The sequence below is a fragment of the Kryptolebias marmoratus genome, linkage group LG8 (genome assembly GCF_001649575.2).
Source record: "Kryptolebias marmoratus isolate JLee-2015 linkage group LG8, ASM164957v2, whole genome shotgun sequence".
Taxonomy (NCBI): Eukaryota; Metazoa; Chordata; class Actinopteri; order Cyprinodontiformes; family Rivulidae; genus Kryptolebias; species Kryptolebias marmoratus.
The window spans coordinates 10,470,473-10,497,485 of NC_051437.1; the positions used below are offsets into that span (position 1 = coordinate 10,470,473).

The 27,013-nt window shown below is 36.3% G+C and overlaps 1 protein-coding gene across 2 annotated transcripts in view; it reads right to left on the reverse strand.

Annotated features, from left to right (window-relative positions):
• LOC108232136 (metabotropic glutamate receptor 4) overlaps nucleotides 1–27,013 on the reverse strand; it is a 215,851-nt gene that overhangs the window by 65,355 nt on the left and 123,483 nt on the right. For both annotated transcript variants that reach the window (XM_017409740.3, XM_017409741.3), the window contains exon 3: nucleotides 2,405–2,621. In XM_017409740.3, coding sequence (XP_017265229.1) covers nucleotides 2,405–2,621 — 217 coding nt within the window. The remainder of the gene's footprint in view (nucleotides 1–2,404; nucleotides 2,622–27,013) is intronic.

Genomic DNA, 27,013 nt, shown 5'->3' on the forward strand with positions numbered 1-27,013 from the left:
TTTCTGATATGATGAATTTGAGATTTTCATTTGTTGTCATTTGTAATCATCAAAATTAAATGAAATAAACATTTGAAATATATGAGTTTGTATGTAATGTATGAATATAATATACAAGTTTCACTTTTTAAATGGAATTACTGAAATCAATCTTCTTTTTCATGATATTCTAATTTTATGACCAGCACCTGTACATAATATTTATTTATTTATTAAGTCCTTCAAACAGGCATTGGCTACTTAATTTGCTGTATGGGAGTGACTAAATATGCCCATATCTTTGTTAACAAAATTACACAGCAACAAGCAAACAAGAATGTGTTTTTAAAGAATTAGAAGAAGTGGTGGTTTTAAACTTGTTAAAGCTTGTTTCTATGTTTTGTTCAATGTACCCCTTCAAATTAAAAATGCACATTCGAGTTTTATAGGGAAAAGGTAGCCCAACGCTGTTATCTGTGCTGGTGTATACACTTCACATAATTAGTAATATTACCTCTAAAATAAGAAAACGAGGTGCATGACTTAGCAATTCCTTAATTCTCATATTGCCAAAGTTTTCAAAATGCTGTTTTACAACAACAATATAATACAATTTCTGGGTTTTTTTTATGGCTTTTGGGTTTTGGTGTGCAACCCCAAGGTTTTCAGTGGCCCCCGCATGGCTACCCCATTAAAAGATTTAGCACAAAAGATCCTTTTTTTTTGTTGTTGTTTGTTTTTGTTTCTGTAAAAAAATCATTGCACACCGATTGCAGTACTTTTTTAAATTAGATAAAGGTAATTTTATGTTTAATATAATTTTATGTTGTCATTTTAACCTAACCTCTTGCCTGTTCACTGCTGGAATAACTTCCACCCATCCTACAACCCTAAGCAGGACAAAGAAAATGCATTACAATTGTCTGTTTTGTTTATGGTTTTTTGTTTTGTTTTGTTTTGTTTCAAGGTTTTTTTTCCAAAATGGCCCATCTACTGCTAAAAAAAATTTCATTCTTTAGTAAAAAAAATGCACTTTACTACATATGTTTTGTTTTCTTTATGTATTTGTTATTTAAGGAGAAACTGGACATTTAAATGAACCTGTAATTGCTCATGCAAATACATTTAAAGACACTGAATCTACAGTACATGCAGAGCTGGGTGTGATTTGTCCAAAAGTTAGAATGATTAAAAGGAATAATGTTTTTGAAAGCTATACCTTTTAGCTGTCCTGTGATGTTTTGAGGTGTGCTTTTATGGACTGGTTAACTAAAAGGTAGCTGAGCTGATTGCACTCGGGGGGGTGTATGTGTGTGTGTGTGCGTGTGTGTGGGGGACGGGGGTCCGCAGGAGTAATCTTCTGCTGCCTCCTCTCCAGCATGACTGATGATGGGCAGCAGCTTCAGGCTGGCAGTCACGAGGGAGGGGAGGGGGGGTGCACTGGCACAGAGAGTACTGGACATGTCAGTAGTGATTACATTCTGCTACAGAAAAAGGTCTGGGGTCAGACTGAGTGTGAGCTGGCACTCTCTTGCACCAAACTGACTGTATTCCCACCGCTGTATCATCTGTGCGATCTCCTCATGATGCCCCCCGGTGAGCTCTGAAGCCTTCTTTATACATGGTGACTTTTTCTCAAATCTGAAACTTAAATTCAGCTTAAATTCATACTATATGGAGAAATAGCTTATGCTTTGTTTCCTAGAGATCACAGCTGCAAAGTCAGTTTTTAGAAGAATATGTAAAAGTTCAGCGTTAATCACAAGTAACATAACACATCCATGTAAAATATGCAGCAGTTAACTGATTGTGAAAATAAGGTTTCTGTGGGTTTGCTGATTTAACATATTTGAAGACATTGTCTTTTACACCTTGAACTTGTATGTGTGGAAAAGTGTGGAAAAAACACCTTTCACTTTTTCCTCATATTTTCTATTACAGCAAGCCATTAATTGATTAATAATATGACCAGAAAAGTACAACTCAAAGTAAAAATATTGTGTTTTATGCATCTCGTTTTTTATTATTGACTAAGCAGCAAACATCTCTAAGCATATTCAGACAACAACAGAAACAAAAGCTGGTCACCATAGAACTATTCCTATTCTCCCGCAGTCATTTAGTGTGAAACTGTCTTAGCTAAATCAATAGGACTGCCTAAGCTGAAGATAGCTGCCTGTTTTTATTCATCTTTTATTTCTTTATGAGCTCAATGTAGCTTTATGTGCTAATATAATGACACATAAAAAGTTTTATATACTTGCTGTTCCTGCTAAACTAATATAAGGTTTGCATTGCAGCATCTAATATAAGAATGGCTTTTCAAAACACTTTTTACAATTGGTGTAAAATGTATATATAAAAAAATGTTTTTAACATCAGTTTAAATTTTGAGATGCTTGTGCACGTTTAAAGAAAGACTTACCATCCTCTCTAGACTTTTGAATAAATGCATCAACGCCACTCTCTCCATAATTCCCCTCTGAGGCTACGGTGGAGACGTAATTCCAGCGCATGGCTTTGACAATGTCTACCATGGCTTGTGCCTGGTAGGTGTCTGGAGGCACCACACGAGAGAAGAAGTCGTAGCGGGTGTTATCGCTCAGTTCCGGGGCTGTGGAGGCATAACTCACTTGAGGGATCTATAAAACAGGAAGACAGTGGGAGATGGTTACACATGGTAAACTCTATAAATAATATACAGTGTGTAAAATCATTAAAAATGGAGCAAGAAAGTTCTTTGCACTTTGTTATACAAAAACATGATAATAATATGACACCCAGCATCTGCTGAAGTCTCTCAGCGGCTCCTTGGAGGCTGTTCACCCTCCACAGTTGGCACACTATTGCTTTTAATAGTCCTGATGATCACAGGCGTTGCAGTGATTTCTCTGAACGTTTTTTTTTTTTTTTTTTTTCTCACACCAGTCAAGCAACACTAATCTGTTCACTCTTGTAGCTAACATAATGTGAAAATTATAACACAACTCTGGCCGTATTGTTCTTGTCAGAATCCACAAAGACATTAATATTACTTTAAAAAAAAACTAAAACCTAATGATGTTTCTTACAACACTTAAAAAAAGAAAAAAACACGTCATGAAATAAAGACAAAAACCATTAAACTAATAGAAAACCTGTAGGGACTAAAGAAAGTGACTATTTGTGCTACAAAGCACTTTTTAGATGTTGCTTCCCTTCACATCTGACAGTTAGGAAATGTTTACCTCTCTTGTCCTTAGTTTCACTGCAGAGGTCTTTCTGCTGCCTCTAGGAGAAAACTCCAGCCTAAACTTGCTTGCTAATGTTGTTTCAGATTTATGGTTGTCTCAGCTTCTGTGACGTTCCAATGGTTTTCGGATTCAGTGTTGACCACATTTTCTGACATTCACAATCCCTATGCTGATGGCTTTTTGTATGCACTGTGAAATGCAGCCAGAAGATGCATGAGATGGATTGTAAGTTCTATTAAGGCCCCAGTATGGGATCTCTGTGGATCAGTGTTTTCCTTCAGAGGTCAAGTCAATTCTTTAAAACCTTCTAAATGTGTGCAGCAGTTGTGTTGAAACAAAACACCATCCTCCTCTTAAAGAGCGCCATTCCCATTGGGTCTATTTACATTGCTGTTAGGCCCTTTTTACACTGGATGACAACCTCACGATGAATAAAAAAAAAAAAAAGGTCAGCCAGAACATGAATGTTCTTTGCAAGGTCATGGTTAGGTCTTTAGGCCTGCATCAAGAACGCAGTGGGCTACCCATGATGCTTAATAGAGTTAACCTGGGAGAAGCGTGGTGGCAGAGATTATGTCATTGCTGCCACCACTCAGTTTTGCATGATCTGGTTATCAACAATATGAGGCAAGGCTGAGCATGCCGGCCCCATGCATAGAATACAAATGTAACTGTGACAAGATCATGGAAACAACGTAGCATTGAACATTATATGGAAAAAACTATATGAAGAAGGCTAAAAGCATAGCAGCATTGTGATTGCCTATAAGCTGTGTTTTATTTTATTCTTAAGTGAATGGATAATCCATCTTTCTTAAGGAGAAATATTTCGATACTGCATCTATTTTTTATACAGTTTAAATATAAACCCAAAGAAATGCATTTTAGAACAAAAAACTTGAAGGTAGATTTGTTTTTTACTCCAGTTTTCCTAAACAGGATTTTTTATAGTAAGAATACCTACATGTTTTTTGGTAACAGTTTTGATACCCAGCAGTGCTGCATTAAAGTCAACTTTACCAACTGAAGGTCCTGCTTTTCCAGTATTTTCTCTGCACACAACAGACTGACTGCTGTGAGAGTAAAACCATCCTTTCCTCTCTCCCTCACTCTGCACAGCGGAGGTCTTTGATGTGGTCAGCTGTTGCTCTGCACTGATCCAGCTAGCTCTGCTACAGCCTGTGTTAGGAACACAGCTGTTCAATGTGTGCCCGTGACCTACAGCTCCAACAACTCCTGTTACGTCACACTGATGTTGTTTGTCTACTGCAAGGATCCTCTGGGTAAAGATCCTTTGGCTAATAAATGTTTTATATCTCTTTGTTTAGTAAAGAACAATGACATCATGTATGCTTAGGAGAGGTTGTCTTACTATCCATTCCTGGCTACTTAAGTAATGACTTGTGATGCCAGCCAAAAACAGCCCTATTAACTCAATTTACTTTCAAAGAAGAGAGGAGCCAGAAACACTGAGTGTGTCGTAATGGACCGGGGGCATGTTGCATGTCGGCCTCCTGGAATACATTTGTCTCAGGCCATCACGCTGTCCCTCGTCCATGCAGCATTTATGCCCCAGTTGTCCTGTGTTGATCTGGCTCTGCTTGTTTAATCTGTTCATGTAGTGAGCACACTAAATGACACACATTAGATAATAGAGAGGCTCCTTCATGCATTTGTTTCCATGAAATGCTTCACAGTATCTAAAGCATGTTGTTGAGTCTGAACCCCGCAGACAAGGAGTTCACAGCTGACTTTGTTGGTATTTCTTCAGACACCCAAGTTTGATCACTTTATATCTGCTTTGATTGTAGGCAGAACTTTTTTTTTAACATCTGTGTTTCACTCACTCCTGGAAGCGATACAAGTGTGAACTTTCCTCACACATGCTTGTGCTTTGACGTCATGAAGCCGAATCCAGCAGGATGTAAGTGAAGTGTTGTACTAAGGTGTTTGGAAAGTGTTAATGATGTGTCAGTTTAAAATATTTCAGTGCTCTAGCACACAGTAAAAATGAGCCTTTTAACCGTTTGCACCTACATTTCACTCTTTGAATTGTATGTCAAAGTGATAAAGCTGGTTATATTTAGTCGCTTTAGAAGAAGAGTACATTTTTTAGAATATAATGTAAGACAATGTCATGTGTAGAAAACCTCCCATCAGCTCTCCCTCCTTAAAGCTCTCTTCTCAGGGTTGAATTTTAAAATGCCCACAGCATACAGAGTTTCTGCTGTCAGTCGTGACTGAAAGTCCCCTAGTTCCTTCAGGTACTAAGCTGTTCCCAGATCAGCTGGGAACATATTCTCATCAGCGTATCATGGGCCCACTTTAGGGTTGCTTCATTCAAATGGGACATGCTTGTGATATCTCACTTTAGAGACCTTCATGAGGTAGCCTTGAGGTATTACGGCACGTTAACTTTCTTCTTTCATGTGCATGAATGAAGGCCGTAGTCTGAGCCCTCAAGGGTTATCCCAGACAGCAGCTGTAAGCAGGTTTTATTGACTGCTTGTGATCCTGTTCTTACTGTAACTCCCAATCTGCACCTTGGGACTACATGTGGGGTTTGGAATGTAAATCAACAGCTTTGACTTTTTGTCTAGCTCATTTCAAACCATGTTTTATTGATATAATATTTTCATCACTGCAGAAGAAGTAATCATTTGCCTGTTAAATCTAAGCTTCATTATTCTCCCACTTATTAAAATGACTATGAAATACTTCAACACTTCAAAACTTCAGGCAACAACAAATAGCCAGTAGGTAATCCATCCTTATCTGGCACAAAACCAAACAGCTTGAGAGTTTCAGGTGCTGCATCTTTTCCAGTATCGTCACTTCACATTCCATTTTAAATAGCTCCATTACAAGCTGGAAGTGAACATTTAAGAAGCAAACAGAATCAAATAATCTACAACAAACACCCAGAAAATTTGTCTCTTTGTAGCACACACCATGCTCCTTAAACATACAGTACGCACAGTGCCCGCAGAAATAAACTGCCGTATGCATTTGGATGATGACAAGAACAAAACCATACCATTCATTCTAAATGAGGTTAAACTTAAAAACCTTTATCATCGTCAGTCTCCATGTATCTTTTTAAAATTCTATTAAACCTGTTTTTACAGTCTCTGTCTATTCTTATTTTATGCATATTGAATATACCTTTTTTTAAAATTCTCGTGAATTATGATTAAATTCTCGTTTTGTGTTTGTTGTACCTTCACTATGCCCTATGCAGTCCAAGTTTCCAGCTCCTCACATACCTCCTGTCATCCATTAGTAATCAGCACACCTGTCAGCACTCACTAATTGCCCATCTCAAACTTATAAATGGTCCTTGGTTTTGCCTAATCCTTGTCAATTTGGCAGCTTTTTTCTTTCTTGCATTCTACTGTTTTTACAGGTTCTTTGTTTACCTTTATATTTTATTAAAGAGTATCAGTATTGTTAGATCTTATGAGATTTGTTAGCTCTCAGACCATATCAGCGGATGTCTATCTTGTCAAACCATATTAAATTTATCTCAGTATCTGTAAATACGACTGAGATGGAATCATTTTTGCGTTAGCTAATATTGATTAGCTGTGGTGGCCATCTTAAATTGAGATGACTTCAAAAATTAATCCATTGTAAACATATATCTACTGATTATTTTGTGAGAATTTTAATAAAATTTGTCCAGTTGTTCTTGAGATATTCTGCTATTAGACAGAGTTGATGCCAACAGTAATTGCAAATATTGTAAATGTTGTAAGTGTTGGGGATGATGCTCGACTGCTATCACACCAAACTTTAGCTCATCTGTAACATTTGCTGAGTTATAGCCATTTTTGTTTTGTAAGGTTATTGAGCTGTGGCAGCCATCTTGAATTAGGGTGTCTCTAAAACAATTTGCCTGAAACATCCTACCACTCTGTTCAGGGTCACAAAGAGGATGTTTGTCTGTCCCAGTATTCAGTGGGTGAGATAGAGTTCACCTTTCACAGGTTACCAGTCCATTTCAAGGCCAACACAAAAACACTTGAGACAAACAGCTCTACACACACACACACACACACACATGCACACTCACTCCTAAGGGCAATTTAGAGTCCATAATATACGTAACATTCTTATTTTTGGACTGTGGAAAAAAAATGAATTACTCAGAGAAAACCCTCTAATGCATGAGAAGAACAAACTCCACACAAAAATACCCTGGCCGAGATTCAAACAGGAAACCTTCTCACTGTGAGTTTATAGCACTAACTACCACAACATGAAGCAGCCCCCATTGGAAGTAAATAAAAAGGAAATGTCACTGTGGTATACTCACAGGCAAATTCAGCAATAATCTGATGCTCTAAACTGACTCTTTTTATTGATGCTGTGCACACTCGCCATCTGTTCAAGCTGAAACTAAACCAGCTGAGCTTCCTGGTCTCTGATGTTAGCTTTTCATGACCCAAACTCTCCATACAAAGAATTACATGAAAAAATGCCCTCCCTCCCCAGGTTTATAGAGCCCTCTTTTAATTTGCACATCCCAAAGCCTCACTCTAGCACTAACTATTTAATTTCTAATGGGCTTGGGAAATATGCTTAATTGCTGCGAGGCGAGTTTCAAGCAGATATTTGATGCAGATTTAATGTAGAAATCTCTTTCTTTAAATAACTGTGCCTTTTTGAAAATTCATCGAGCTCATTTGGCACTGCATCAATGCAGCGATAATGATGCTCATTAGACCTGTACAGGAATATTACACATCTGCACTGTTTGCAGAAAAATCGAACGTTTTAGTGAGTCCTTGAAAATGTTGCAGGAATTTAAAAAACGGTGTATTTTTAAAGCAAAGCTGGTTCTACATGAGCTAATGTGGCAGTGCCCTCTAAACAGTGACTGCCCTACGAAAGCTTAACAGCAGGTAACACGGAGACATTTGGGAATGTGGATCATTTTTAATTACTTGTTTATCTATTTAGTTCCTTACTGTATTTCAGAAATAAGTGAGCAGGGTTGCTATTATTCTTGTCACAGCAGCCATGAGCCTTATGGAGTCTGTCAGTGTCTTGGTCTCCTCACAATCGATGTTCACCGAAGCAGAAACCTCAGCCTCCTAAATGCTGTTTAGGGAGGTGTGTTGTCTTCTCCCTCCGTAAATGTCAAATTTGAGAAGGGTCCATAAGTTTTCAATAGTTTTTAGGCCAGGGGAGGGTGGCAGTAAATATCATGGCCTTCGTTCATGCTGTGAACTTCTTCCTTTATTGCAGCTCGAAAAAAAAAGTATCTGTTAGAAGCTGATTTGGGTCATAAATTTTACCACGAGTGACGATCATTGTGAATCATTTAAAAAAATACAGAAAATACTTCAAATCCACTTCAAATGTGTGGCAATTTTTCAATAAATACTTTATATTTTGCCCTTGGATTTTTTTAAAACATTTTTTAATCGCTCTTCACAATCTGTTTACTGAGTGTAAACAGATTGTGAAGAGCGATTAAAAAATGTTCGCTCGCTACTACCTAATAGCACAGGTTAAATTTAGCTATTGCCTGCTGCCAAAAGACAAATGAGGACGATAATGTATTTGCCTGTGTATGTGTGTCTTTTACCAAAATATCTTATGAACCACTTGACAAAACTTTTATAAAGTAATCAATAAAAAAAAGATTTACAACTTAATAACTTTTGGAGTCAACCCAATTCAAGATGGCCACCACAGCTGTTTGACCTTAGCCTACACAAAGATGTCTATACCTCAGTGAATTTTACAGATACTGAGTTACAACTTGGTGTGGTAGTGGTGGACACACATTCACAACACATATTCAAAGCACTAGCAGATCATGCAAGATATGACTGTATCGGCTGAGATTGCACATAATCTTAGCTTCAAGGTTTAACCAAAACGATTACAACTCAAGATGATCTTTTTCTAAAACACTGGCATGAAAGGCAGCTCAAAATGTGTTTCTATCAAGCAATGCTACAGGCCTTGTATTGTAGTTTGTTTTGTTGGGATTATTCTTTCAAAAACGTCCACGTTTTTACTACTAAGACAGACACAGCTGTAGTTTTGGAGAGCTTTGTTGTAACAATGAAAGGAAGGGTGTAGTTGATGTTTTACTCAACCCTACCCCATCATCTGCCGATCCCTAATGGAAACCCCAAAATGCTGTTCTTTCTTTTAACGTATAACACAGTTCTGCACAAACAGTTCATATTTAATTCAAGACACATGTAGTTCTGTTTATTTCTGTGTTTCCTGGAGATACATGAGCTTTTGTGTCACACAGTGAGTCTCCCCTTTTCAGTTAGAAACAGTGTGACATCCAAGGTGGAGCAGCGAGTCAGTGCATGTGCATGTCTGTTGATATCACGAGTTAAACTGTATGGTTTTTCCTGTTGTGTTGTGTGAATAGTTTTTGTTGAGAATATTTTTGCCTTTTTTCTTTTCTTTTCACCAGTTTCATTGCCATCGCTCACCTCACTTCAGCCATGTAAAAAAGGGTTGCTTGTTCCACAGCCTGACTGACCCTGAGACTAATGGCACTGTGAATGTGCTGAGTCATAAAGCCAATTGAGATTTCTCCACCCTTTGTTCCCCAGATCGATGTAGTGAGAATAAAGAGAACAATTCATGCTCCACAGAGAGGCCTTTGCCAAGGATCTAACTCGTATCTGGTACAAATAGTGTTTCTAATCTAAATACCTTTATTTCTAATCATTTTAATATCTCTTTTTTTTAGGATTTTTTTACAGCTCATTGCAAGAGTATGTTTTCATAAATGGTTGGAAATAAATGTTTCTCAACTATATCGACAGACCAGCAGGATGAAGCCTCTTTCCAACCCAGTGACTGTAGGCACCATTGTACTACTGCTGAATTAGATAACTTTTCCCACTCCTCCAGACTGACCTGAGGCATTCTGAATAATAAAAACAAACAAACAAACAAACAAAAAACTTAAATATCCAGGACACAGTAGATTCAATGCTACAACTCTATCTTTTGCTTTTTGTTCTGTTGCAGTGGTAAAAATACACACTGGCAGGTATTGTCAAGCAAATGTAGATTTTGTGAAATACAGAAAGACCAAAACATAACGCACATGTGTTTTTGAGAAAAGACAGTTTAATATTAGTTGAAAGGTGCAGCCCCTTATGTGTGACTTTATTAGTTTTAAACAGAGATGTTGTTAGGATATACAAACATCTGGGGCTTAGTCCAGCCCTGAAATATTTAAAGGTTTTCTAAAACAATAACACATTTTAAAGTAATTTAAGATGAAAGTTAATATAATAAATGCTTTGCTACTTTTTTTTGTCTGCAGGCTTGCTTTTTCTAATGTGAAAAACAAACAAAATAAGTACAGAGCTCTCATTCTACTCATAGAGCATATTAATAAACTATACTCACTAATCCTTCACCACCAAAAAGGTAAGAAATTATATCTAATTCGTACATGTCCTCATTCATTCTGAACCCATTTTGTCATGATTGAGCAGAGTTTCCTTCTAAACGCGGATATACATCAATATATTGTCATCACCAATCCCTCACTATGTAAGAAGAGAGGCTAGAACTCCTTCAGACATTGTCTGATCTGACCCAGATTTCTCTGATTTGATCCATGTCCTGGACTGAACTCATTACCATGTAGTAAATAAGATTTGCTGACAGTGCCAACTACTGCTCAGAGAAAAGGCCTGAGCAGGTTCAGGTGCGAACTCGTTAACACAGCGTTCATGGCCATCAACCTTGGCACAGGTAGCGCCACCGAGGTGCAAAAGCGCTTCATTGCTGCTTAAATAATTCAATGCAATAAATGTGACAACAGGTAACTGTTTAAGAAAATGTTCAATAAAAAATAAGTAAAAATAAAATGTGCCAACAGGTTTCTTTAGTTTTTTTTTGTTTTTACATTTTTGCTAAATAAATAATACAGTAGATTATGTTTTATTGTCAATATGATTTTGCATTTAACAAACCTTCAGCCACAGTAAGAGCTAAATAATGTTCCTTTTCTTTAATATCTTAGAATTTAAAGCGTGTAGAAACTTCTTGCCATGACTGACTGTAAGTATACATTTGAATAAGTCTGCCCCCTGAATTTGTTCAAATAGAAGCTCAAACATTTGGTTTAAAACAAAGAAGGTAATTTCCAACTCACAGTTCTTTCCTACACTTTGATTTATTGAAGAGAGGGTGACCATTAGGTCAGAATATATAAATGTTCTCTAGCATAATATGCAATTCCATCCTGGTATTTAATCCAGAGGACCTTTTTTTACAGCAGACATTTTGACTTATCATAGCAGAGAAAGCAAAAGTGAAATAATAATGACTCAGTTTCATTAAGCCATGACAGAGAATCAGAAAGTGGGTTTTCTTTTATGAAATGCAATAATGTCTAAGGTAAGAAGGTTTATAGACCAAGCTTTAGTGACAGCTTTTTTTTCATAGATGTAACTCTCTAAAATGTGTCGTCACCATGATCTCAGCATGTAGATCCATTAAGAAGCGTTTCAAAAGGACGAGTAATGTTTCATGTTAAGATCAAGATTTTAATGAATTTTAGGTTATAGTGAACTAAATGTTTAACTGTTTCAAATATACGGTGAAAGTTGTGACAAGTTTTTTTGCAGCTGTGAAATCTTTGAGTGTGCTTTAGACTGTAAGTACACAACCTTTTTGTTTAATCCCTTTTTCATTCATGCTCACTGCATGCATCGGTGTGCATCCAGCAGCCATCCAAGAACTGATAAAGTTTCTGGATCAAAAGCAGAACAAGAATGCCTTTACTGCTGTAGATAATAACTCGTTGTCCAATCCTGCAAGGGAAGGTTGTCCCATTTCATTTTCAGCCTTTTCTTTTTCACAGAAAGGTAGCTTGTGTTTATACTTTGCACTTCCAAAAACAAAACTAAGCAGATGAATTAAACATTTGATGGGTTTCAGCACGTTTTGTTTATCCCCTAAAGCCACTCTGTGCAGTCCCAATACACATTTACTTTCAGTGGCAATCATTAATTTTAGTAATGGCAACTGTGATTAATTCTCTCATTACAAACTGAATTACTAGCATTCAGTATGCAAATTATTCCAGCTAAGGGTTAAAATTGAATTGAACTGAATGACTTTTGTAATGAATGACTGATTGCATAAACAATGGTGCACATGTTCACCACAGAATTTGAAGGAAAGGAGTAAAAAGTACAATGAGTGCTCAGGTTTGACTGATTCCTTTTTCTGGTTATCTTGAATTAGTATGGCAGTCCTAACATTGCCCAGCCACACAGAAAGCTGAATTTCAGATCCATACACCTAACTAATGTTGAAATAACTACAGATTCTCATATAAAAGCTTTGGGAGATTCACAACAGATGTTTAAAAAACATGAAAAAGTGTGATATAATGAAATTTCTGAATGTAGTTGGAGGTAACACAATGAATTACTCTCTTTTTTTAAATTCAGTTATGCTGAACTGGTGCGCTCCTCTATCTCCTCTCCCCAGGCAACAGACATTCTTTTCTGCAGTGGTTCAAAAGGCATTAGAGGAGAGAAAGCAGTGCCACAGGATATAAATGGATTTAATATTTCTGTGAAGATTCAGAACAAGACTTGCACATTATGTCAGACTCATACTTTATTCATCGATCCAGTCCTATTTCAAACATCACACGGTGGTCAGTGGTCCACAAACTTTTCTTCAGTTCTGGGACTCCAGTAGTTTCTGTATACGTTCTGCATAAATTATTGACAAATTTTACTTCAGCTTCATTGCGATGTTTCAACCTCCTGCCAGTTCGGGTTGATAAAATGTTCAACTAGAACCAGTGAGGGGCTGAACCACAGATGATTTCTTTCCCTCTGGGTCAGTTCTCAACTCCTTTGTATTTTTGTGCATTCAGTTCATTCTTGTAAATTAAAGGTCTCGCATTCTTTGAAGGACTGCATATCACCTTTCATGTCAGAGTTTTAAACTAAGATGATTATATACAAATGATCCTAATTTTGTCAAACCTTGAAATTAATGTATGCGCTCATTTGATATTGTGAGATCTCACATAATCTCTTAGCACTTGGAGTATGTGCTGTAAATGACTGTCAGCTACTACAGAATCAAATTTCAGATCAATATCTGTAAATTTGACAAAGATACAGCTTTTTTAGCTTTTGACTGATTGGCTATGACAGTCATCTTGAACTGGTTGACTCCAAAGTGTGTAGATGTGTATAAAATCATCACTTTCAGAAGGTTTAATTGAAACCTATTAATCAGTTAACACAAGCAAATGAACCCAAAAACACATGAGCAAAAACCTTTTTGCCCTTTCTCCTTCATCGGTCGGAAATAATCACTGACTTGATAGAAGTTCATGTGAAGCTACCTTCTTAACGTTTATCATTCAGGCCTCTACTCAGTTTGCAGAAACCGTAATCATTATCAACAGGCACCACTGGTAATAACTGGGTCAGAAGACGTAACTAAAAATAATGAATTCCAAACAAATTCTATTTTTCTTGAGCGTAACCTAATGGTGAATATTGTATCAAGCTTAAAAGAGTCTCATTTGCAGTATTTCATTTCGGTGTGTGCGTGTGTGTGTGTGTTTTAAAGTCCATTTCCTCCTGCATAACAAGCGTGAAATCAGTTCTATATTTTATTTATTTATTGGAGAAGCAGCAGGTATGAATTTCCATACAGTAAGAATGAATGAGAAGTGATGTATACATTTTTAAACAACTCATATCTGTAGCCAAACTAACCAGCTTCCTTATGATTAAATCAATTTTTGCAAAATGAAGTTAAATAAAACTAGAAAACTTTAAACACTGAGCGCTGACTGACTTTGCTGAAATTTGTTGAAAAGCTTAGGCTAAAACTTAGAAACAAGCAGAAGAGAAGTTAAAATGAGCAGAAACAATGAAAGCCGACACGAGCACAAGCTAAAAGCTAAAGCCAACAGAACGGTAACAAAAAGTCCAAACCAACAGAACTAAAATGTTAAGAGCTAAAACAAGCAAAACAGTGGCAAAACATCAAATTTACAGAACAGTAGCAAAAAGCTAAAATCTGCAAAACAATATTAAATACTAAAACCAAAGAAACAGCAGCAAAAAAATAGTTAAAACTGACAAAACAATAGCTAAAATCTAAAACCAGCAAAATAGTTGCTAACAACTGAAATCAGCAAAACTGTAGTCAATCATTAAAGTTAGCTAAATTGTAACTAAAAGCTTAAATTATGACAACAATAGCTTAAAGCTAAAATGATAAAATATAGAGCTAAAAGCTAGAATTGGCAAAACTGTAGAAAATAGCAAAATTTAAAAAAAAATAAGTTAAAAGCTAAAATAATAAAACAGTTCTGATTTATGCTGAGAGATTTATGCTGAGAGAACAATAATTTGAAATAAAATTAAGAGATCTTAATGTATTTTTATTTGAGAAGCAGAATTTTGTGCTATATGGTTAATTTAGTAATCAAGTCCCTACACTGACTGGAAAGCACCAAAGCAGTCACATCAACTCATTAAACTTAGGAAATCAAGAAACTCTTGCTTGTAAGTACTTTGTAATGGCATAAATAACTAATGTCAGCCCAACATCCCTAACTTAATATTTATAAAGAGATACTTGTTTCTGAATTTGCAGAACTTAGCAAGGAAAGCTAGTTTTCCTACAAAAATCGCTCTGATTCCAGCTTGTTGTCTAAGCACATAGCAGGCCTTGATTGCATAGGATTTGGAGAGGAACGAATGCGAAACACATTTGCTATAATGCAACACATTTCCCTGTGTCATTTCTCATTATTGCACAAAACTTAATTTGTGGACATCTATGGGGTGATTTTTTTGCCTGTGTGGATTGAATGGGTTGTTACAGACACCTGGTGAGAAATTCCAGTCAATAGCACCTTTAGAAATAAATTTTACTTACAAAATTGGTGTTTTACATTTGAATGATGTTACATCATAAAACTTAGAGGGTAGAGAGGCATTTCAACAGTCACTCAAAAAAGTATTGCTAACTTTTGGTATATTTGTTTTGTTTTAAAGCAAACTTGACTGTTTCTGGGTTAAATACAACCATGTAAAACCTGCATGAAGCACCTTATTCTACCATATTTATCTGACTGCAAATGTCTGTCCTTTCATAAAACACTTGGTTTCTGTAATAGTTTGATGTTTTATGTTTCTTTACTTTACATGTTTTTTCATTGTATTTACATGTCCACCATGTCCACCATGGCCTCCGTAACAGCTTCAAAATTTCACCTTCAGCTTGCAAAACCTATGGCCACCTTATCTGTAATGGATATAAATAAGACAATTTGCAGTCGATGGAAATTCAAAGAAGTAGTTCCTGAAGCTGACTCTGGGACATTTATAAAATCAAGCATGAGCCCCATTTACAGAAGGCAAGACCCCAGTCTTTTCACCACTGCTTTTATTTTCTTTCACTCAGCATTATTTGTAGAAGAGGACGAGTTGTAGTGAAGCAGGATGGTGAAGCAACTGTGTTGACTTATTTGCTTTAGCATGAACAGTGAAACGCATTTCTTAGATGACTGTGCTTTGGTGGCACCCCTAAAACGGTTTGATTCAGTGTATATTAGGAAATGTTGCCATCAGTTTTTTAGTCTCTTTGCCTTGACAGTTTAGGTGAAAACTCTCTGTTAAGGATATATATCACTGAGACATGATCAACTGTAAATAAGGGATGGCAAAAACAACTGAAACTGTGGCTACACACATAAATGCATGATAAATATAGTGGCTGACAAAGGTTTGGACGCAATCACTTATTTAAAAATAAGTGGATAGATGTGTTTAAATGTTTGAGTGGTAATGTAAATCTTCTGTTGCTTTAAACACAGCAAATTAAATAAATGCTGTCTGACTGAATTTACTCATGCAAGGACAGCTTAGATTTTATTTTTTAAAGTTTCTTTTATCTGCTTTCTCTCAAGTTTATTCTGATGGCAACTGAATAGTTGGCTCAATTTTTGTAAGCTTATCTTTGGTAAACTCAAAATAAAACTGATTTGATTAGGTTTATCTTGCAGATAATGGTGCCAGGTCACAGGAAAAGCAAAAATAACTGAAAACATAGCATTCCTTGAAGGAATGTATATTATCTGCCTCCTTTCATGCCAGAATTTTAAACTAAGATAATGTTATCTTTAAAATATAATAGCCTTTCTGGTCAAATCTTGAAAATAAAGTTATGTGTGACTGCACACTATATTGCAAGATCCTAAATGGTCTCTTGGAGTATATATTAAAAATAATTTTCAGCTACTTCCACACCAAATTTTGCCTCAATATATGTGAATTTGAGTAATTTACTGCTAGCTTTTGTTTCCTAGGCTGATTAGCTGTGGCAGCCATCTTGGACTAGGGTGAGTTCAAAAGTTAATCAGTTGAAAATGTACATCCAATGATTCCTTTCTGAGTTTCATTGAAATGTGTCCACTGGTTCCTGAGATATTTTGCTGACAGCCAGACAATAAACACACACACACGTGGGCAATCAGTTACACTGCATTCTGATGGTGGGTGATAAAGAAACACGAAACAGGAAGTTGTGCTCCAAGTAAACAAGGCAAAGAAGTATTGTTGATGTGAAGAGCAGAACCTAAAGTTTATTTTTATTGAACAGCCGGCAACGCTCAAGCATCTCTTTGTAAGACTGTGTCTGCAGGAAAACTGAACTTCTAATAGCAAAAAAAATAATAATACATGATTTAAAACCAGATAAAGCTCAGAGTTATTAACTCCCATCAGATTTCCTGCCTGCATATAGATATTCCATTGGAATAATCGGCACAAAAACTCTACCTGCTGAATACGTCTGAGATCAGCAGAGACTGGTGTCGACTACACGCCTCCTGCTGCTGTGTTTAAATCTGTGAGGAAGGAAACAAGATAGTTTTGATCTAGCTTTATTCCATAAAGATAAGAACACTTACTCCAGGCAACTTCCTGCTCCTGCAAGCATTGAATTAATTGTGTTTGTTTTGCACTCGAGTAACCTCAAACCTTTTGCAATTTGGGAGTTTGTTTTAGAGAAGTCTTTTTTTTTTTTTTCTGGCCTAGTCGAAACATTTCTAAAAAAGGAAGTGTCCCCTCTCTGATTTGAAAGTTGCTCCAAACGAGTTTTAACTAATTCAGGTGTGGAAAATAGTGTGCTTTTACTGAAAACCATCCTTTTTTCCAGCACAAAACAATTTAAATCACATCAACTGGAGAGATCATCAAAGTGTTATGTAAAAGAATCATGTCATTTAAATGGTAATGTGGGTTCTAGATGTTCTAGCAAAGGTGTAGAATATATTTGTGATCAATCAGAATTTTTGGAAATGTGAAACTTCCCTGCAGAGACTTTGGGTCCTAATACATTTATTTAATTACCTAAATCTACATTCTTTTTTCTATACTTGGCAAAGAAGAAACCTCATCTCTTTGTTTTTGTGTTTTTTTGGCGAGGGGATGTGGTCCTCATCAAAATATTTCCATCCACCATATTTGGCAGTTAGAACAGTAAACTACCTTATTATACCTGGCTTGGTATGATAACTATGCCTGGTTTGACTATGCATAAAAATATAAGTCCAGCAACATGTATACTGAATAATAAAATCTCTTTTTAGGTGAATGTAGCTGAGACACTTTTTCTAATTAGGCTGCAACATGATTCTTCATGCATGTTGCGTCCATGTAGGCAAACCATTTGGGTGTAAACACAAGATGAAAAAAAAGGTGCATTGATTTTTCATGAGGATTTTGATGCATTTTTTGTGAGCTTTTGGTCCCTGAATGATAAATTATCCAAATATGGTTTTCAACAAATCTCCTCACACATTATTTCTTCAAAACAAGCATCCATGTTGATTTGATTAGGTTCAGTTCCATGAGACTGACTGGAGTCAGTTTCATTTTGTTCCCAGCAGCTGACATTTTGTACTTTTTTGTGTTTTGTACACAAAAACTTAGTGTAATTCTTGCTTTAACTGTGTGCATGCAGAGGTACTTCCTCCATGCGACCCTGCATAGGATCAACACGGCTTTATTTCATAGGAAAATAACTACCATTTCAGTGTGTGTAATGACTCTGCCATGATGCATATATCAAGCATACCAGGCACAGATTATTGACAGTGCAGGTGTATTGAAGTGGATGGTGTTTGTATGAAATACAGAGAAAGCTCAGCCTCGCCTGATTGTGCTTTCAGGCAAAATATATTAAAATGTCATGTAATTTTAGAAGTTTAAGGCCTGAATTGAAACAAAATGCATTTTTTTTTTATTTTCTCTTGAGATCCAGGGGTTATTCAGATAATATCCAAGGCTACAACCCAAAATAATAATAATAAAATTGTTGATACAAGTGACAAAGGTGGGTACAAAATGGACAAAAGTCAGTACAAAAGTGGGTGAAGTTGAGTGCGAAGAGACTTGTGGGAGAAGGTTTTTGGTACCAAAATATGGGTACAAAGTGACCAAAGTTGTGAAGGTAAATTTGCCAGAGGGACCTGTATCCCATTTCATTTCTCATCTGAGAAGCTTTCACAATTTTGAACTGAAAAGAACAAAATGAATTGTAGAGCAACAGTTTCTAGGCTTACAACACTGCAATGTCCAGGTTTTAAGAGAAAACTCCTAGAATGAGAAGTGAAACATGTTCACAAATCAAAAAAGAAGTCAATTTGCCTTTAAATCACCATGCTAATTAATTGCTGAAAATCTACACCCGTTTACACATGGTGTGAAAAACTTGAATGGTAAAACTTTATAAGAAATACAATGTTATAAATCTTAAAAAAAATCTAATGGGGGTTTGTCTTTGTGCCTATACTTGTTCTATTTTTAAGACTTTAATCATTGTCTATTTGCAGATGTTACAATAGGTCTCGGCACAAAGATCTAAACACAAACCTTAATAAAGCAGAATCAGTCTCAGTGGCCTCTAAAAATCATTAAACGTGGTAACAGTACTGAGGGTATCCAAATGTTTAACAATGCACAAATTAAACCATTTTTTTTATTTAATTATTTCTGTTCAAACTTAATCAATATTGAATAACTTAACATCAAAAGCAACTTAATACATTCAAAACAGCTTCTGATAAAGAACCATTGACCAGAAGCTGGGATCATTGAGAAATAAGGCGTTTTTATAGTAAAGTAGGGTGTATTAAAAAGTTTTTTGTCTCATGTATAACTATGGTTTTGTACAGTGACAATGCAGTAGTAACATCTTATAGAGATTATACAGGATCTCTGGTGTCTTACTGCAAAATACTTGTGTGCACTTTACTTTCTTTGTAATATTCAAGTCCTAACAAATAATATAGCTTTCTTCAGGTGAACTATTCACACCTCTGGGGTTTTATATTTCTCAGTAAAAACACCAGCTCAGCAAAAAGCAGCTGAGGTACGACTGTAAATAATAGTAAAAAAAAAGTGTTGCAGAAACAGGCAGGAGGGAGGGATGAGTGCCTATGGGCAACCACAAGCCTCCCCTTACAAGACAGTTCATTAAACACCTTTCACCGCCACCGTGGCACTGTGCCTGGAATGAAAAGCATAGCGTAAGCTCATGCAGGTCAGGGGGTCAGCCTGTTATAGAAGTCCACAGATAAATGCTGAGACAGGAGCAGGGAGTGAACAGCCACACAAGGAGCTTATCAGAGTCACACACTGTGTTACATTTATCAAGAGATCGCTATCTGCACTGCAAAACATCTGGTCCTCCAACTTGCTCTGCTATATGTCTGTCACTGTACACTTATACTGAGGTACAGTAATGAAGAACCATGGGGAATCACCATTGTGGGGTGAGGCTCTCCCATACAGGGGCCAGTGAGCGGCAATGTAGTAGAAAAGAAATCATGCCACAAAAATCAGATAACCTTGAAGAGCTGTCAGATTTTAAAATGTGATATCATCAAGAGCACTAAAAGGTATAATTTCATTTATTCTGGAATTAAAACATAAAACACAAATGAAAGGCTCGTCTGCCTTATGAGCAGCTTTTGTCTGGTCACTGAGCTGAAACGACTTCTTTTTAATCAAACTCTATATGACTCTAATTTTATCCTCAGCTGCCATATAGATAACCACTGTAGGTTTGATGGGTTTTTGTGAGCCAAACCAATGACAGAGTCACAAATCAACGGTCTCCCTCAGGAGCACAATGAGCACATGTGGAGCCTTAGAAACAGAGAAATTATATGATGAAAAGACTGATTTCTTTGTGTTAGTTCAGCTGGCTTTAGATGACCCGACAAGATTTTTTTTTAAGTAATCAAACAAAATTTACATTAACTGTGCTTTCTGTTACTTGTACAAAGTATGTAGGATGTATGGGAATATTTTAGCCTGTTCAAACTTCTTAATGAAACTTCTTGCTAATCTTAGCTTGGTGAAAGCTCTGACACATTTACTAAATGTTTCCAACTCTTAAACTTGATCACAACTTTGTTTGACCTTAGGTAAAAGCTGCAGCAAAACAATGTTATTTCAATAAAATAATAGATAAATGTTGATAGAAAAATATAATTCTGTTTCATATTAAGTTCAGAGCTGGTAAATTTAACAAGCCAAAACCAAAAGAAACTACTGAAGCCTTTTTCAGACCAAATGTACCAAGCTTGCAGCTGAACCCAGGGCTTAGCCAAGGGAATTTAGAATATCATGAATAAGATTTCCAAAGCAAGTGGACGATATTTTTGGTGAGCAAATAGCCCCTGGTTTGCAAGTGAGGCTGTCGGCTATAGTAGTAAATTTATTTAACCTAAAACACAAAGTCACGTGAACACACACACAAGCTCTTGGACTATTTCTGCTTGTAAGCAGGAAAAAATCAGCAAGTAATGTGTTTGTGTGTACATACTGTATGGTTGTATGATCCAGAGAGCAGTGTGGCGACTTCAGGCTGTTGAAGGAGCTCTGTCTCCATAGTGACCAACTCCTTCTGACCCAGCGGGGAGCAGTTTGATGCATCTAGTGGTCTGTGCGAGTGTATTTCACAGCGCACCACAGTTAGAGTTTAACCAAACTGAGATTTCACCACAGCAAGCTTCACATTGCGTAGAGCTTTGAGTTTTTAGAGGACAGCCATTTCCATTTTTAGTCTGTAAGCCCCTTTTCAATTCTGTGGCACTCCATTTTTTTTACCCTCATCCTACACTAAAGATCCATGTTTTTGGGACAGAGCAGGTGTGTGCACTGCAGAAAAGTAATGTTCTTATACAGACAGCCAAAGCACAATTGGTAACACTTAACAATTATTTCCAATTTCTTCACCTGTTTTGAAAATAATCAGTCTCAAGAATGAAAATGCCTAATTAGTGTAAACGCTGTGAACATTAAAGATTAAAAAAATAGTGGTAGTGCTTGTCTGTACTGCCTAATTTGTTAGCGCCTGCTAATCTCACAGACTTATTTGTCACATTATCACTAAGGCAGGTTAATCTTCGATGTTATTGGCCACCTTTGGGAAACTTTCATTTGATCTGAATATTTGCTGACATTAAATTAAACTATAGACTGATGAGCAGTTTGAATCACTAGTACGAAGCAAATTTTTTGTTGTTGTGATGTTACAAACACATTTTCATGCTATGCCTCACGTTTCAAACAAGATCACTTAACATTCCTATCAAAAATTCAGCTCCCAAAAGTCTAATAGAATCTAACCTTAGCGATCTGAGCACACTCCTTAGGCCCACTGTGGCGATGAATCAATATACTTGAGGGCGGAGCATGGAGACAAGGGGCAGACAGGTAATTGGAAAGTGAAATGAGAATCTCTTTAAGGAGCTTTGTACTGTTTGTGTGTGACAGAACTGGAGTGGTCCCTGAAAAAAACATCATATCAGAATTTCTGTTTGTTTCCACAGAACAAAAGATTTGACCTAATTTCCACTTCCATCATTTTTTGTATCTTATTAAATAAACTTTCTGTTTGTTTGGCAAAAAGAGCACAGCATAAACAGATTATTTGAATGTAACTAATCAAACTGATGCTAAATGTGCATTTCTTTATTTGTTTGTTTATAGGACTTTTCAGATAGATGAAGAAAATGGTTTAGGTCCACCTAATAGTTTTCCTTATGCTCAGTAACAAATTCTATATAAAAAGGTGTATAACAATAATTCTTCATTTCTGGATCTTTAGAGTGAATTTCATCCATATTGTAAAGAATTAACTGCAATGAGCCTACAGCTTAAACATCATAAATATCATGTTTGAACATTCTAGCAGTGATAAGATTTCAGGGGAAAAGCATAAACTGCACTTCTTAGCTCCTTTATTAATGACACTTACACATCTCACTAAACGCACCTTTTTATACAAATGATAAGATATCTATCATCTGTGATGACACAAATATGGAGATCTAAATGATGCAGGTTAATTAAAACTAAATAAATAAATTGAAACTTGTAACATTTCAGCTAATGTCAGTAAACTTTGCTGCAGCCGATTTGAAACCAACATGTCCACTCAGAAAGCTGCAATATAACCACAGCTTGGTGTCAATAATAATCAAATATAAAAAAAATATTTTTCTTGGAAGCAAAATTTTACCTGAAAATTATATTGAAATAATATAGAAAGTTGATATAGTATATTAATTTAATTTAAAATGTCAATGTCAAAATATTTATTTTTAAAAAGTAAATAAATATTTTGCAACTCTTTTTTTAAAACCATTAACAAATCAATTTATATGTTAGACTTTTTGTTTCTGTAATTATTTCTTTTTGGGTAATTGTTCTTAATTAACGAAATGAGCTGTAAACTACTTTGTTTTAATTACATGACTTAAACCCCCATTCAGCTTCCAGAAACATTAAAAAGGAAATAAACTTGAACATCTGTTCCTGTTAAAACTAATAAGGCCTAAGAAAGAACAAATGGCTAATGTAAAATATCTGGTTTTAATTGTGAGTTGGTCTTGTTATTTTCATATTTAGCCCATTTTTAACACTAGCTTCTGGTGGTCTTCTGTGTCAAACCTGCAAGAAAAAAGGAAACAGCTTCTGCACATTGAGTATTACAGATGGAATATTAAAAAGGAGCGTCTCTAATTAAATCTTTATTCACTTTGATTCTGTCAGATATTTGCTTGCAAATATTGGAGCAGATCAAGGTTGGCATAAAGACCGAGTCATTAAGCACGACCTTTTCATCAAACCAAATCAATCACCTCAAAGTCACGGATCTGCCTTATTGATATACAAATCAGATGGAATGTGCAAGCCAATGCAGAGCCTTTGCAGTTTCCTATACATCCAATTTCCACAAAGAGTCATTCACACTAAGTAATGCCTTTCGTTGTTCTGCGGTAGTTGATGGTTGTCGTAAAGTGAAACAATAAGAAGAGTCCATGTGTGATATAGCCGAGGAGCTAAATGGTAATTCATAGGATTTTAAATGACATGCTAAGTCAGAGAGCGAAGGAAGGATTACAAAAGCACAAGGCTCCTTTTAGTTGTGTAATGACTTTGGTTAGGACCAGATATGATTAAATGTTGTAGGACCTCAGCTTCATAATCACTGCCACAGAATATATGGGTAACAGGAGGCAGACTAAGTGTGTTGTCTATAATTTCAAAAGCAGAGTTATTAACCGTGACTGTTTTCATCACAGCTCAGGCTATCACTGCATTTTGGATTACCTCTGCTTGTGACACGTTCCCATCAGTAAGCAGGAAATCTTCCACCGAAATCAGCACCTATAATCTTGCCAGCCTTTTCATAAGTCGCCGGCTCTTTATAGAAGGGACCTTTGTGTGAACCTCTGAACATTTTCCATCACTATTCATTCCACACAACTACACTTCAGCTTGTAATATCCCTTGATATGGTAATTGACTGTTGGTAAACATTATTTCTCATGCAGCAGCTCTGGGAAATTGCAATTTGAGAAAATCCTTCTTTAAAAAAAAAAATCTGCTTTTTATTTAATTTCATCCCTCTGTACAGATTTCTTCTTTCAGTTATAGGATGCACAGCAGAAAGGAGACTGTTTTCTGTTTTATTTTGCCATCCTTCTGTGAAAAACTGTCATATTTCCTGCGTGGTTTTCTTCCTTGCGTGAGCTTAGTTGATATCAGGGTGCTTTACCTGAAAGTGTGCATATCTGGAGGGAAAACAAGCCTGAACTTTCGATAAACAGACAGCCTTTTAAGCAGGGGAATGATTCTTTTTTCACATGGGTAAGAGCAAATATAGATAAACAAATTGTATAATTGCTAACAGCATGTTTTAATAATAAGAGATGGCGGGTAAAAAAGAAAAATTAAAGCTTAGAATTGGCTTCAGTAGAATTTAATTGAAAAATTTGTAAGAATATTTTGAAAGTTTCTAATCAAAAACACTTGACAGTATATTCAAAGCGAAAATAATTAGTTTTGTGTATTCTCCAGCTTTTTAGTTTTTATTTTAGCTTGATTTTCTTCCAACTTTCTGATTGTGATTAGTCCTCTGATGCCACCTTCACCTGTCATGAACAAACAGATCCAGAGTCAGAAATCCTGAAAGTTGATAACCTGTTTTGTAGTACCACTGACGATGATCATTAATGTTAGGATTTGTTGAGCCAGTTCCCCTAAAGAAACCCTGGATTTGTTCAACTTGCTTTGCAGTACAGGTCTCAGTTGTTACAAAATCGAGTGTAAAGAAGTGTAGTACCCAAATGCAGATGATGTCCAGAGGAGCAGGATGGCAGGCAAAAAAAAGGAAACTGTTTGTTTTGGATTTTCACCATGAAGCAAAATATAAATTCAAGAACATGGGTGAGATAACAGAGACTAACGTGCTGACAAGCAAGAATCTGACAAGAGATAAAACTATAGAAACTGAGGAATCACAAAATAAGCTGCAGGTGGGTTGATTGAAAGCAGAAGCCATGCGAGTGGGAAGTAACAAAAGGCTCAAGGAGATCCGCTGAACAAAATAAAACAAGAAGCAAAACCATGATGAGAAACTAAAGGCCTAGAAATGAAGGAATGCAAATGTCGTCCTTCATGCCAGAGTTTTAAATTAAGACCATCTTATGTAGATAAAAAAGGAAGTTGTAGCCATTTTGGTTAAATCAAGAAAACATTTTTTAGTACAATTTTATGTTAACATCGCAATATTTTATGTGCTAGTGTTTGAAGTATGAGTTGTGAATGACTCAACTACTACCACACCAAATTTCAAATCTGTCTCTGTAATTTGACTGAGTTGTAGCCATTTTGATGTTGGTTAAAGTCAATTAGTTGTGGTGGCCACCTTAAATTGGGTTGACTCCAAAAGTTAATCATTTGTGAATGTACATACAATTATCAGTTTCTGAAAGTTCAATGAAAATCCATCCAGTGGTTCAGCCAGACAGGGTGGACTTCAAGAGGCAATGCAAATATGTCACACAATGAGTAGTGCTTAGAGGAATGATATCATCTATTGTCACTAAATTTTAGCACCATGTTCGTAAACATGGTTTGACTGAAATATAGCAATTTTGATATTTCCTAAGGTCAGTTGGTTGTGGCATCCATCTGACACTGGACTGACTCCAAAAGTTTATTCATTTAAGATAGAGATCAAATGATCAGTTTCTGAAAGTTTAAAATCCGTCCACTGGTTCACAAGATATTTTAGCAGACAAGCAAATGAAAACAGACACACAGACAAAAACATTATCATCAGCAGTTCACCTTTTGACGCCGGGGTGATAATAACTGGAATTCAAGAAAGCACACAAGAATACAAAATAAAATGATTTCTAAAACATAAATCATAGACCATGACACCAAGAAAACATAATTTCCACTATGTCTGTGTCTGTTCTTGTCCAAATCATTATGCAACATCTCACATAATAAAAACAAATGTCCCTCGGCATGTTGTAGCCCTTTTTTTCCTGTTGTTGGCATTAGATTCATGTAATTGAACACATTGCCTCCCTTTTCACCAGACAGCTGTCTGTTCCAGGTGTGTAATGGTTCGCACTTTAGCTCACTTTCCCAGAGTGTATTTGTCCTCCACTTACACCCAGCACTCTACTGAAGCATTGCAGTCAAAGAATCATACATTCACGCCTTTCCTCTTTAGTTATCCTCAAAAATACTTTTCATATTAGACACAACCACCTTTTAAACCTGATCAAGTAGACACTGAATGGAAACACTGTCATCAGACGGAGGACTGCAGAAACATTTCTCCTTGGGACCACTTCCATTAATACACTTGTATAATTGATTAAGACTCAACGCCCTACAGCTGCCCTTTGTCCATCCAATGGGTTTTCATAACCTGTCTCTCTGTGTCAAGACATGTTTCCACACATGGCATCTGACAAGCACAGGCAAAGCCAGTCACATGTCAGCCACAGTGAGAATGAGAACACAGAGGTTGAAATAATACCGCTTCTAAGGTTTCACTTCTTTCCACTCATGCCAAAACCAACAGTGTTCTCATCACCTTTGTCATATTATTCCAAACACATCTAGTGATAATAAACAGATTCATTAGTAATCTGGTGGTTTAAAGAATTGTACAAATACTGCATGACAGAAATGCAGTATTTTTTATAAACATCCCTCTTTGGTCTTGTTTCCTGTCGCTTAGCTTCACCTATGGTATCTCAGAATCTGAAAGCCCCTTAATCAATACATTCCCATGGGTTTATTTTCCCAAGAGACAATATGTACAGCAATGTATTCTCATTCCTGAGGTGCTCAGAGTGATACACAAGCAGCAGATATCAACAGCAGCAGACTTGCTAGGTTGTGTCAGGCAGC